Here is a 14468-nt window from a genome sequence, read left to right as displayed (position 1 = left end):
TGAAACTTTTTGAGCAATGACAAGACACTCAACGGAAGCTTAACTGGTAAGTATAATGCAAATATTCCAAAATCCAAAAAAATCCAAACTCTGAAACACTTCTGGTCCTAAGCATTTTGGATAAGGGATGCTCACCTTATGCCATGAGCAACAGCCAGACAAAGCTTCTGCTCTGAGTTATGCTTGAGAGGAGGGGCAACAGGAACACCACAAACAGATGTGAAAGTGCCACCACAAGGCAGGCAGGCAGGTCACGAAAGACTTCCTTGGGGAAGGGCTGGAGCACCAAGCGGAGGAGGAGGGGAGAGGTCCAGCCCCAGGCCCATTTAGGAAAAAGCCCTGAGGAGAGAGCGAGGGATGGGGGTGTCAGAGGAGACAGAAAGGTCAGCAAAGGCCAGGCACGGGGGGCCTGGTAAAGAGGGGGTTTGCTGTGGTCTATTTTAATCACCAGAGTCATGGGTGTCATAGAAAGGCTCTAAGCCTGAGTGAGATTTCGGGGGGCAGGGAGGATGGAGGCTCTGGCTGCCTGTGGAGCAGTGTGGCTCCAGGAAGACTTGGTAGGAGACTGTTCCAGAAGTTCAGGTGAAGTTGAGGGGCTGAGAGCTGCTATTCACCGAGACAGTGTTTGGGAAGCTAAGGGAAGAGACTGATCCAAGGAGGCCAGAGGGAGTGACAGTGTGGGGCTGCTGAGGGATGGCGGAGATAAGCACTGACCCAGGTGTGGTGGATTTACACGGAGAAATCCTCATGTTCCCAAGTGTGGCTGTGTCCAGCCTCTCATCTCATGTTTGGCCAGCCTGTCTTTTTACAGAATGCTAACTGGCTCAACGAAATCCAGAAAATTTTCACAGTGGGCAAGATGCCAGATTTGACTTCAACTAATTAAGTGATATTAGCAAGGTTGTAAATGCCACGTACAAATTGGCAGGCAAGCTGCTCTAATGATGAGAATATTGCTTTACAGGGAGATGCAGCTGCAGCTTCTTAATGCTAGTCTTTGAGAGACCTGGTTCCCTGTTTTCAAAGTTGTTCCTGACAAGAAAAGTTCAAGGGCACTAAAAGGTTTTGGTTAACCACACTTTCCACTCTCTCAGGCCCAGGGCTACCTGTCAGAATGGAGGCCAGGGGAGAGAAGCAACACAGTAAGGCGGTCACTGCAGCATCACAAGCGCTCCTGCTCATGTACGTGCCAGACACCGTGTGGATGTTTACACTCTTCCTCTGGTTTAGCCCCATGCTAGGAGGTGGCTTGAGGACGTTCCTTTGAGAGGCCAGGGAACTGAGGGAGAGAGAGGCTGAGTGACCTGCCCAAAGGCACACAGATGACAAGTGGCCTAGCCAGGATTCAATCCAGACGTCAGTGTGAATCAAACCTACACTTTATCACTGTGTGACGCTCCCAGAGTTGGAATTTAAGGAACAAGGGAGGGGCAAGGGAGAGGGTTAGTGGGGGTATAGGCTTCTTGAGCTAGAGTACTATACCACATGGTAAGCTCTTACCAGTTACTTAACAATAACTGAACAAGCAAAGATAAGAATCATAGACAGTCACATAGCCTAGACCTTCAAAAATGAAAAATACCAAAAATTGGGGCTTTGCAAAATCTCCAATTTGAACTTCAGTGTTGAAGCACTTATGATAATTCAGATGGGAAAAATCTTATAACATGTGTCCTATCTACAAAGAAGGGGTGACTGGTATGTATGATTTCCATGAGGATGTTTACTTATCTTAGAAAATGAATGACTTCTAGAAGTTCAGAAGTATGGAGGTTAAGGAAATGCTCTGCAGTGCTTGGCACACAAGCCACCAGGTGTGGGAGGTTCTGCCATGAGGCCAGAACCGGTGGAGCCAACCCCATGTAGTGTCTTCTTATGGAGCACACCTAGATCGATCACGTATTAAGGGATAAGAAACTCCCTAATGTTAGATTGTTTACCTTATTGGATAAAACTGGGAAATATCAGGTAACATTTTAGCTAGGCTGGTTAGAGAAAATGTATACAAGTAAAACTATTTCTTTTAAGAATAGTCAATAATTCACATTATTGTTCCCCTACTAACTTTAAAGAAGGGAGCTGAGAACAGGGGGACAAAATTACTGAATTACTGATAATGACAATGTCCCAGATGTTTCTGGGCTCCAAGAACATCAGAAAGACACAGATGGCAGAAGCCAGGGGTAAAACCAGTCTTAGATTATCTGGGCAAAGACTAGTGTTTGGGTATAGCATATAATTCATACGAGATAGGATGGTTTAAAAGAAGCAGACTTGCTGTTTCATATTGTCACAACAACACCCAGATCTTACAGTGTAATAGTTTCTGTATTTTTGAAGCATTTTCACAGAGGGTCAGAGATGTGCGAGAATCGTGGCCCGACTGAGCATGCCTGCTCACCGTTCCTGGACATGTTCCGCGCATGTGCGGCTGCCTAGCAGACACCCTGGCACACAACACAACTCTGCCTCTCCTAGCAGAGAGTGTTGCTTTCAGCATCACCTTGAAAGGTGGAGCTTCTGGAAGGATATGTTACCTTTGCTTCTCAAGAACTGCGGAACCTACATAGCTTCCAAATAAGAACTGCATTTCATGGGAGGAAAATGCTGTTTCTGTGATGGATGTTGCTAAGGGGCCATTGAATATTTTAGCAATAGCACCAACTGCCTGCGTACATGTGTATGTCGGTGTTTGGGGTCGGGGTTGTTCTGACAGGCTTATGCGCAGGTGTCAGAAGAGTTTTTGTGACTATGACTGTATTTCTATGTGTAGAGGGAAGATATTTAGTGTTCCCTTTCAGAACTGAGAACTGAAAAAAACAACAGAGACCTAGTTATTAAGATCTCATTTGGGGACATTAATTATTTATTTTCTTTTTCTGAAAAGTGGTCGAGTAAAGAAATACAGGCAATAGAAGAGATAAAATTCCCTTCACCACTGCATGGAAATGCCTAACAGTCTCCTAACCTGACCTGCCCTCAATTCACATTTCAGCGCCAGTCTGAACTCCTGCTTAGTGTGTGGCAGGTGAGGCAGGCTTCTGTTCACAGTCAGACGGATTTGATCTGCAGCCATCACAGGTTTGCACATAATATATAATTATTCTGGGCAGTAAACACCGTAAAATGGAATGCGGGACAGTTTAGAGAATTCAGTACTATTATTTTATTCACCCATACAAAGCATAAGAAACCCATTCTCTTTCTTGACAGATGGATTTCAGAGGAAAGTCTCAGCTCAGAACAATAATTGTGGCCACAGCATAACTCTCCGCACTTTGTGGGGTTTAATGGACTTTTCTTTCCAGTCCTCAAAAAGCAGCAACTGGCATTCACTTGAGCCCTGACTGAGGTGTGGAAAATCTGTCAAGTTTTCTCTACTGCTTACCCTGACCACAATTATACGGTCCATGTGCAGATTAGCTGCAAAGTCATTCCTCCTCCAGGAGTGACAAGATTTCCCCAAATGAAAAACGGTACCTACTGTATCCTCTAGTGCCCGTCTGCCTTAGAAAGGCAGGGCGGGGGGAGGAGGATGTAGGGAGTTCGGGGAGAGATGCCTTCAAAAGAAAGCATAACAACGGGAAAAGTAGCTGTAACAGGGTGGTGACATGGCAGGAACAGAGAGCGGCATTGTCACGGGCAGAGTAATCCTGTGACACACTGCTGTCACTCACTGCCCGGCTCCCTGCCGCGCCAGCCAGACATCAAAGGCTGCCCCATACCATCTTACATGCTCTTTATCGGCTAATCAGTCCATTCTTCCCTAAATAAAGCCCTGTTAAATCCCCTGCTCACAGGGGTATAGTGGTCTTGGTGCCCATCTGCTAGTGAGGGTCAGCTGAGGCAGGAGGCGGCGGGTTCTCTCTCCCTAGCGGCTTCTCAAGGTAAGGACAATGCTGTCTCCAACTCCCCCTCCCACATGCCTCACTACTTCACTTTCCAGGATCTGGGTAGGCACTGAGGACGTCCTGGTCTGAAGAGCTGCTATCTGGATTAACACTTGCTAATGAAATTTCCAGCCATAAAGGTAGATCATCTGCTAACAATAAAACACCGGGATTGCATTTATTTTCCGGGAGAGGAATAAACAGAGATATGTGTTTCTTAACAGTTCATCATTTGGCAGGTCTATTCCTACCTTCTCGAAGTGTCAACATTTCAGAGAAGGTGACACAGTGGTCAGACTTCTGATTATGAGGCCACTCTCAGATGCTGACCAGGAAGCCTCGTGGTTCCATTACACACTTGAAATTGAAGATACCAGCGACAGCAAATCCAAAGACAGGAACCCAACTATCAGGCACTGCAGCCCCAAATCTTGACACAGCCATGTGTGTCTGGGGGTAGAGCTGAGGCATCTTTGTCCTCTGGGAGAAGGACCGCTCCAGCAGAGGGGGAGCAGAGAAGGCTCTGGGCGCATGCAGCCCTGTTCCGCACTCCTGCACCTCGAAACCGCCCAGAAGAAACCAGAGCTGGATCCGCCTACCCTAACCTGGGCATGTAGTACAGCAGCATCCAGAGAAATAGTTCATATCTGCCTCACAGAATTACTAGAGCATTGTCCTATGTGAGAGTTATTCCTATCAGAAAAAAATCAACCATCTTAAAAATTCCAAAATTGGGATTTGAATTAAGCAACACTGTATCCATTATAGAGAGCCCTGCAGGGGCTGAATCCTCAGACATGTCAAGATGGATGTCCCTGAATCTTAACCCCTCTGCTTTCTAGCTCTCTGTCCTAAGGAGCTTCATCTGTAGGGCCCTGCATGGTTCCAAAGGCATCTTTACACATATCACCTAATTTTGATTCTCAAAACAACCTTGTGAAGTAACTAAAAATATGGATTTTTTTTTTTCTTTTTTGCAGCTGAGGAGAGCGAGGAACTGAGACACTAGGAAATGATAAGGTCTAAAAGTCACATCAGAATGGAGTTGGGACTTAAATCCAAGTTCCCCAACTCTAAGACCACGGCCATTTCCCTAGGCTGGGCAGCCCTCCTCCCTTTGCCATGGCAGGCTAGACAAGCTGGGCCCTGACAAGGCTGATGGAGCAATCAACACTTCTCAGCAAATGAGCAAGTCAGACACTGTATGGGAATATGCAGCAAAGTGCGGTACTGCCCATGGATTCTCAGAGTCAGGGCAGGTATATCATGGCATTTGGGTAGAAAGAAGGATATACAATGCAAAGTAACTGGTGCCCAGGGCAAGTGAAATAAAATCTTTGTGCCCCCAAACATTTGTTCAACGCAGCCTTCCCACTTGCACCTGCACAAGCAATCCCGGCCATTCACCCCAAAGTTCCCTCCAGGAGCAGCTCATGCGGGTCTCACACGCTCTAGCTCCTGTGAGGGCTGGGTCTGGTACTAAAAACATACCACAGCTTTGAGGAGAGGTAGAAGACCTTTTACAAATGTAATGTGCTGAGGGAAAGCATTTCAGCATTATGAAGTTGGACTCAGAGCAGCCTCCCACCCACAGGGCAACGCCCCTCCCTGAGCCTGCTCTCACTAGCACTCTGGACAGTTGTGGGAGAACTGCACTTTTTGGGAGAAGAGTGGAAGAGTTCATTGCTCTTGCCTCTGTGAGTGCCCTGCACTGGAAGTGCGTCTCAGCATCATGGAGCCCAGCTAATCCCTGGGACCCAGTGTGCTGGGAGATCTGGGCTTCAGCAGTGCCTGGAATCTGAGGCTCAGGCACCCGCCCCTCCCATCTCAATGGGACAAGGTATGCCACCAGGGCTAGTTGCTCGGAATATATAACGAGTCTTCGTATGAATCTCAGACGCTTTCCAGGGTGGACCACAGCACAACTGAAGCTCCAACTGGCTAGTCCCCCTGGTTACTCTACTGGTGGACGGTGAACATGACCCCATCATTTTGTCTTGCTGTTCTTGTGAACCCCACTACATTTGGGCCCAACAGGAGACACCACTGCATTTCTGCAAGATTAGGTACTTTTCCTCTTGTTTCAAGTGCTTACTGTATTAGGAGAAGGGCAGATTCTAGTGGTACAAGTTTACATTGAGTGTTTCAGCCGGCCAATACCACCTCACTGATGCTGTTGGAACAGAGCTCTCCACACTCATCCGGCTTGCAGCCATTTGTCATAGGGCAAGTACAGTTCATCTTACCTTTTCAGGTTTGCTTTCCTCTTCTTTAGAGCTGAGACACTAAGATTTTGGGGGGCATCTCTTAGCCCAAAGCTCTTAGCCACATGACCAAGGTGGAGGGATCGAACATGGAAGATGTGCTTCAGCTCTCTGGGGTAGGTTGCATAGGCTCGGATGAAGGACTGAAGAGCTGAAAGACAAATGATGGGAGAGGGAGGCTGTCGGACTGGGGTCTTGAAGTTCCAAAGCTGCCCCAGCCTAATGGTCATCCTACATACTTCGTCTTGCCAGGCAATTGGGAGCACAACCAGGATAGTTAGAACATACATTACCAACCTAAGTCTACACTTTTGTGTATTTGTTTAATTCCTAAAAACCACAACAAAATGAACAAAAGCAAAAACTACATAGGTCTCAATTATCACTTGCATAAACCCAATAAAATTTCAAACTTTACGCAGAGCTTGTAACAATCCAACAGGGCAGGGCCCCATTTTCTTCTTTGTCATAGTCTCAGGGCTTAGCACAGCACCTGGTACACAGCAGGCACTTGATACATGCTTGTATAAATGAATGAAAGAGAGACTGAGTGAAGAAACTACGAAATGATCAAAATAAGACCATTTTCTTATGACAATGAGGAAATCATTGAGATATTTATATTAGAAAAATGTTTTCCTAATTAAATTTTAGTTATTTTTTTGAATAGTTAATGCACGTGAGTGTTACAAAATTCAGAGAGTTCAAATGGCTTTAGTGTGAATGTCATGCTTACCATAAACGAACACCACGACCATGAAGGCCTCCCCACCCAGAGGCAATCACCGAAACCACTTCTTCGTGTGTTCATGGGACTTTAAAACCAAGTTCATTCTAAAAGTATCCAGGATTGAGCAATACAGTGCTCTTGCTCATTCAAAGAATGTACAAAAAAGGAAATGAAAAAAATAAAAAGAATTTTTCAAAGGAGGAAGGAAATTATTAAATATCTAAAATGACCCATGAAATGGTTTACCTCTTGAGGATTGCCAACAGTTTAGAGAAGTTCATCAAAGATTCTGGCAGGAAACTTTCAGTCCCATTTTAAAGTTAAGAAAAGAGGTCCTTGTTCTAAATCCCAGCTCTCACCAGAGAAGAGCCAGACTCAGTTCCTAGGTGGGTAGACCTTTGGCTACACCTTAACTAGGCATTCCTTTGAGTAAAGATTGCCCTATCCCAGGTTCCCTTGAATATCTTGAAATAACAATGAGAATCGGGTGTCTGCCCTCTTCTCACTCCAACAGGGAAGGAGGGAATTGTCCTGAAAAGGGCTCCCCACCCCAGCTCTGCTCTCTTTCCTTCCAACACTGCTCTTCTGTCAGCCAAGCCAGAGCCCAGCCCTGCCTCAGCTGATGAAAGGAGCCACTAAACCCCAGCCTCTCTCACCCTCACTTGTTGAGCCACTGGACTGGCAAGTTTGCCCACAGCTTAAATGTAATATCCCAGCAGCACCTGGAGATTGGCGTTTATGAACAGTAATAAAAAGTGTCATTTTAACAGATCAGCTCCTGGAAGGATCCTGGGGAATCCATCAAAGCTCTATTTACTGAGCAAAGTGAACTCCTTTTCCCAATCGATGAGAAATAATAACCAAGGCAACTCCTTTGCACCCCTCTCTTAAATCTGTGCTTACTCCCCTTTTTAATAATGGGGGACTTTTTCAAAGAAAATCTAACACTTCAAATGGTCTGTACTGTTTGGAGGGTTCTGACACCAGGCTCTTAGACATACAGCTACATAGTCAAGTCCTCAGAGAGAAAAGCTCTACAACTACGGATGACCCAGGAGATTTAAGCCTCCCTTTCTTTCCTCAACCCCGAACATTTCCTTGGGGTCTAAAAAAACCAGTCTGAAACCAAGCCAAACCAAACCAAACCAAACCAAACCAAACCAAGATTCAGCGCTTTCCAAACCTCAGTTACCCAAACACTGCCCAGGTCTCTTCATTTTGTACCTCTCTTCTGCTTAAGTGGATTAGCCCCCAGGCTTCTGCCTTGCTCACCTCTCTCCCTCTCCTTCTTTCTACCAATCTTAGGAGCTGAGCACCGAGAGCATCTGTCCCAGGAGACGTAGGTGCCCAGCTAACAGCTTTACAGGGATAATGAGTTTGCCAAGAAATGGCAGGAAGTGTTTTCTCCCCAGACAACTGGTCAAGCAGCATTTCGCACTGCATATTTTTACTAAATCTCCTTGTCCTCGAGGCTCCTGTCTCACTGGGGACAGCGACAGTTGGTTGTCCTCACGTACTTGCATGGACTCCCATGTTTGGATAAGTCAGAAAAGCAGGAATTTCAGATGCAGCAGCAGCTGTTGGTAGGACCTTCCAAGGGGCAGGAAGTGGCTCGTGTCGGCCATGTCTAGGATGTACGGGAGGAATAGTGGCTATGGGACCAACACAAGCAGAAAGTAGAGAAGTAACAAAAGCAGACATTTATTTGGGGTGACGGATGAAGCTACAGGCAATTAGCGTTCAGTGCATTATAGTCACTGATTCCTATTTCTTGCCAACTATTTAAGGTACATGAATTAGTGGAAATCTATTTTAAAATACCTGACATGGACATTTTGTCCTTTTTCATTCCTGGACGGATCAGAAATAATGGTATTTTATGAATGACTCTTAAGATCAAGGAAGTAGAAAGGAATAAAACTCCAGCCTAAAAGGTGAGGATAATCCTCACTGCTCCCACCCCCACCCTGCTCCCACAAGGCACCCATCTATGCAGAGTAAAGGCACATGCATCTTCCTACTGACACACCAATGGCAACAACTACTGAGAGAACGCCAGAAAGGAGATGCCTTGTTACAATTCTCTTAAAGACAAAGCATTTGGCAAAGTGCCCAGCCTACCTCTGCTCCCACTGAGGGGAGAAGGATGATTTGTCATCACTAGGACGGGTTTTCTGGACTTTGAGAAGCATCCCTTCCAAGCACAGGCATAAATCCTACACATGGAGTTCCTGCTCTTCAGGGAGACCTGAAGATGGAGATGATTAAACCACAGCAACAGTGGTCATCTGCAGGTAGAGGACTCCATTTTCTGAAATTTTTGGTCCTGAGCTTGGAATTTAAACTCATGTTACCACTATTTTTATAACTTGAAAGAGGCCTTAGCTGAAAGAGGCAAGAAGTGAGAGAAAAAAGGGGTAACTGCTTTTGGAAACTGACAACAATTAAATGCTGGTTATTAACAAGGACTGGGTCAGAAAATGCAAAAGGAAAACAAAGGCACACTTGGCCCAGTTTCCAACTAGTTTTCTGCCATAAAGGCAAAAGCCAGCTGCTTTGTTAATTATTCATGAGGTGGGTTCTGCAATGGCATAAAAGGGAAGCAAGTCAGTAGTAGAGAATTTGCATATGCAGATTGAAATACAAAAGATAATATCAACTTATAGAGAGCAGTGGCTGTTCCTATGTTGTGAATTCAATACCTTCAGGGTGGCAAATATGTGTATATTCTCCCAAACCGCCAGAATGGACAATCCTAAGTAGCAGGAGAGAAAAGAATATTGGAGAGCTTCACATCTGAAATGGGATGACTGAAGTCTGCCATAGACTGTGCTGTGGAAATCAATTAGCAAATAAGAGAAAGAATATATTTATTTCCTTTGTGGTATATATACATTGGGGAGTGACCCTGTTTCAATATCCTTTAAACCTGCAGTCCCCAACTCCTGAGCCTTGGAATGGTACCAGTCTGTGGCCTGTTAGGAACTGAGCCGCACAGTAGGAGGTGAGTGGAAGGCCAGCAAGCAAAGCTTCATCTATATTTACAGCCGCTCCCCATCCCTGGCATCACTGCATAAGCTCTGCCTCCTGTCAGATCAGGGGCAGCATTAGATTCTCATAGGAGCAGGAACCCTACTGTAAACTGCGCATTCAAGGATCTAGGTTGAGAGCTACTTATGAGAATCTAATGCCTGATCTGAGGTGGAGCAGAGGTAGTGACGCTAGCGCTGGGGAGCAGCTGCAAACACAGATTATCATTAGCAGAGAAGTTTGACTACAGAGACCATAATAAATCAATTGCTTGCAGACTCATATCAAAACCCTATCAGTGAGTGGCAAATGATAATGCAATAATAATAGAAATAAAGTGCACAATAAACATAATGTGCTTAAATTATCCCAAAACCATCCCCTGCAACCCCAGTCCGTGGAAAAATTGTTTTCCATGAAACCAGTCCCTGGTGCCAAAAAGGTTGGAGACTGCTGCTTTAAACAGAAGACAACTCTGCTTGTTTCTCAGTATTAACCAGTTCAATGATGAAAATGATGAGAGAAAACCCAAAACCAAATTCTCTAAGGATTGCTGACTATAACTTCTACTCTGATGACCCAGACACTTTGAAATAGCTGTAGTCTTGTCAAAATATCCAAAACACCACTGATACCAAAATTGAAGATGATAGTGTGGGTCTGATTTATTTCTTTCCATTACAACTTTGTTATTAGCCCTGAAATTCAGCAGCACAATACCTAGTTATGTTCTGTACAGCCAGCTGAATTTGCCTAACTTTCATCAAAGGTCCAAACTCTGTGAAGTTACACTGTGACAAATACCCTATTCCTCTTGAGAGACATATTCTAGTACTCCTCTAGAGATAGGAAGGTAGGAAAACCCTTAGGAATTGTTGAGTTCACTTTAGGGAAATGCTAAGACAGGATACTATTAGTGAAAAGTCTATGAGGATATACAGTATATACACAGGGTATACAGTGACAATTAGTGGGACTTCATCTTTTACCTTGTGCAGTTCTGACTTGAGTTTTATGATAGTAACCAAGGATTGCTTTCATAATGTGCTAAAGGCATATATAATAGGTACTTGAAACTATTTGCTGACTAACCTGTTTTTATCATCTATTTCCTGGTGACCACAGTGCCCCTAAAGCAGCCTCCCAGTTCTCACCCTTGCCCCCAGAGTCTACTCTCACACAGCGGCCAGGCGACCTTCTCAAACCTTTGTCAGATCACCATGTCTCTGCTCACGGCCCTCCAATGACTCCCACTTCACTCAGAGGAAAACCCAAATATCCCCTTCACAATGAAGCTCACTCTGACCACCCTATTTACAATGCACTCTGCTCTGGCAGCCCCTTCATTTCCCTTATCCTGCTCTATTTTTTCACAGCTCTATCACCTTTAAATAGACTATCTACTTCACTATTATGTTTATTTGCTCATTGTTTGCTATCCGCACACTCCACTAATGTTAGCTGCACAAAGGTGAGGACTTTTGTCTGTTTTGATTTCATATATTCCAATCACTCAGAACAGTGCCTAATTCAATAAGTATTTGCTAACTGAATGATTTTAAAGAAGATATTTCTATTTATAAACAGGAAGGGTGCTACATTGTTCCCATATTGGTAAGCCAGCCTGGCATTTTTTCCAAAATAGTAGGTGACTAACAAAAACAATTGTGGATCCTCCAGCATGGAGTAAATCTCACTAGCACACAAGTCAGTCACCAGCCAAGACGTTCCACTATAAGAAAGTATCAGCTATCATAAGCCCCATTCCCCTCACATTGCTCATTGCTCAAAGTGAACTGCCAAGACCACACCTAATGTCTGGTGATCTCAGGAGCCAATTTATTCTACAAAGGGTCTGAATATTACATCAATACCTAACTCTTTTATAAATTTCCTAGGAATTGAGTTCATGGTGTATGGCTCTTCCTCACCACTGTTCTTTCTCATTTTTCTTTGTACCTTCAAATAGGAACTGCTTAGGTCTAGTATTTCCAGTCCTTACCTTCATCTCTAATTTTCATCTCTACAGCTATTTCTACTGACGTGACACATCTCTTCTATCTGGTTTTCAAAGAAAGAGAAAAACGGATCCCTAAGATCCAAGTTGTTGGGTCAAAGCTCTAGTCCTGATATAAGCCAAGATAAAGCCTCATTTGTGCAAAACATGGGGAAGGATGAAATTAACATTTAATATCACTTTAAAGCCTTCCGTGCCTGCTTCCAAACCCTGCAGAATTATGGAGATTGAAGGCTTTGGCTTGTGAGCAGAGATCCCAGGTTGGACTCAACCTGTTTGTGGGTGTGCTGGTGAAGGTGGGGGATAGTGCACTGCCGGGCTATTCATGCCACAATCACCTAAGAAATCGACTGACCTTTCTTTGCCCAGGAAACCCTCTTCTCACTGGAGTGCACATAATCTTCAAATATCGTCTGCAAGATCGTGGCTCGCTCTCGGATTTCCTGGGGGCCAACAGCATGGGATTTCTGGGAGGGTGACGGAAGGATTAAAGGAGAGGCAGAGTCAGAGTCAGAAATAATGAAGCAGTTTATAATAGATTTAATAACAGTAAAATCACACAGTAACTACCTAGGGGCCAACAAGGGTAATCCTTTCAATATTACTAGGGAAAAAAATGGAGCTATAAAGATGTTAAAGTCAAGCAATGATGAGGGTGGCTTTGTGAGGGAGCAGATCAGGTGTATTCACTTATTTACTTATTTACTTACTTTTCTTCCTGACCTTCTCTTGCATGTTCAAAATGAAAGACCACTAGAGACCCTTTGGAATTTTCCAAGTCCAAGTCAAACCTCATTGAACATAAACTATTTTCAAATGAATCTTTTATCTTCTATAAATCTTCTCCCTTCTCTTACAAGCACCCATGGAACACTGGCAATTCCTCTTTAAGAGCATTCCACAATGACCCATCTAAAATTCTGCCTTTGAAAGTTACCCCTATTCTTGAATTTCAGAGCAGACTGCCTCAATTCCTAGAGAGATTCAGACTTTGAGTGTTTTAGATTCATTCCTTCAGACCATAACCACTGTGCTGAGTTCCCAGGAACCTATTAAGGAGTGGGCTATTCAGCAAACCGCATTCAAAGACAGCCTGGATCTTTGCAGCAAACAGTTCCTCTGTAAGTACCATCTGTATACACTGAAATACTCTACAGATGGAAAATGTTAATAAGATATACAATCATTTCCTTTTCATCCTTTAACAGTCCCAGAGAAAAGATTTCCTTTTTAAATATCCCCACTAAAACCCAGTGGTTTTTGTTTCCTATAACTTAAAACAAACTCGAACGCTTTCTACTTGACTGTGAAAATGAGATCCGAGGGAACACAGATTCTCCAACCCAATGAGGCCAATGTGCCAAATGATGCTGACCATTTGAGAGGTTCTATTAAGCCTCGATCTCTACCACCCCATCGTGGGACCCTGGGGAAGAGCCAGTGTGAGGCCTGGGTCATGCTTCTTAACCCTGCAGCGGAGAGGGTATGGGTGCCTGCATCTGGCCTAACCTAGATTCTCCAAGCCCCTTTCACTTTTCAGACTGACAGAGAAAGAACAAAGGAGAGAGGGGAAAAAAGCCCCATTCTTTGGACCGACATTCATCTCTATATTAATAGAGATTTAACAACCTGAAAATGTTTTTAGTTTAGTCAAATCATTCCTGCTACCTGTTTGGTTGATGACAGCCTAGCTGATTTCACAGTACAAGGTCCCCCTCAGGGTTCTATCCGCTAAAGTGTCAGGAGAAAAGTCACTCAGGAGCTGTGTTACCAAAGTGGACATTTGCTATTGTCATTAATAAGGATTTTTTTTTTTTACCCTCTTAACTGATGTGAAATGCAAACTTTTTTTGCTGCCCTCCTTTCGTTAAGCCACCTCAGCAGTGCAACTGTCACCTTCTCTGCGTTTTTTTTTTTTTAATATGAATGTGAAATTAGCGAGGATGCCCTTTCCCCTGGCGGACAGAATCCTCTGTTATTAAAAAGTAAAGCACTTTAATAATGAAAACTTTTTCCTCTTTTTCCTGTGTTTTAACTGTTTAAAATTAATGAGAAGGGCAGAATGGTTGTCAAAGCGATATTGAAAGCCGGGCAGCCAGGACCGAATAAGCACAAAAATCCCTCTAGAGTGTTAAATAAACAGAGCTCCAGCCCTCTCCGAATCCCTCTGTTGGTTATTGTATACATTCTGTAACAGCTCTCAGAATAGATCTGAGAGCCAGGGAGGCAGAGAGGTTTCAGAATTCCAATAAAGGCCTCAAATTAAAGACAGCCTGGTGCGAATTCCAGGAGAAAATTAAAGAGACCTCAAGCTTAAGTGACAGGTGACTTGCTTCTGTGTCACAACTGTCAGGGGATTTAGTGATAATATGGCAATATATTACAAAGGGCTTTTCTTATTCCCCCCTTTAGGTTTCAAAATGAGGCATCTTTTCTTCCCAACCAACCAAAAAAATTACATATATATAATGTGAGTGTGTATACAAGTGAAATAGGTAGAAAAAAACGATAAAACTAGTTCACACATTTGAAATGAT

General features: G+C 44.1%; 1 protein-coding gene across 2 annotated transcripts in view; it reads right to left on the bottom strand.

Moving 5' to 3' along the window:
• The window catches only part of DDX31 (DEAD-box helicase 31), a 73275-nt gene that overhangs the window by 12090 nt on the left and 46717 nt on the right, over positions 1 to 14468 (bottom strand). For both annotated transcript variants that reach the window (XM_045563684.1, XM_045563685.1), the window contains exons 18-19: positions 12287 to 12398; positions 6137 to 6305 (exon numbers count right to left, since the gene is read on the bottom strand). In XM_045563684.1, the coding sequence (XP_045419640.1) occupies positions 6137 to 6305; positions 12287 to 12398 (281 nt within the window). The remainder of the gene's footprint in view (positions 1 to 6136; positions 6306 to 12286; positions 12399 to 14468) is intronic.

The sequence above is a fragment of the Lemur catta genome, chromosome 10 (assembly GCF_020740605.2).
Source record: "Lemur catta isolate mLemCat1 chromosome 10, mLemCat1.pri, whole genome shotgun sequence".
Classification (NCBI taxonomy): domain Eukaryota; kingdom Metazoa; phylum Chordata; class Mammalia; order Primates; family Lemuridae; genus Lemur; species Lemur catta.
Note: the sequence above shows the minus strand (reverse complement) of the source record. Positions and strands in the feature narration are given on the sequence as shown.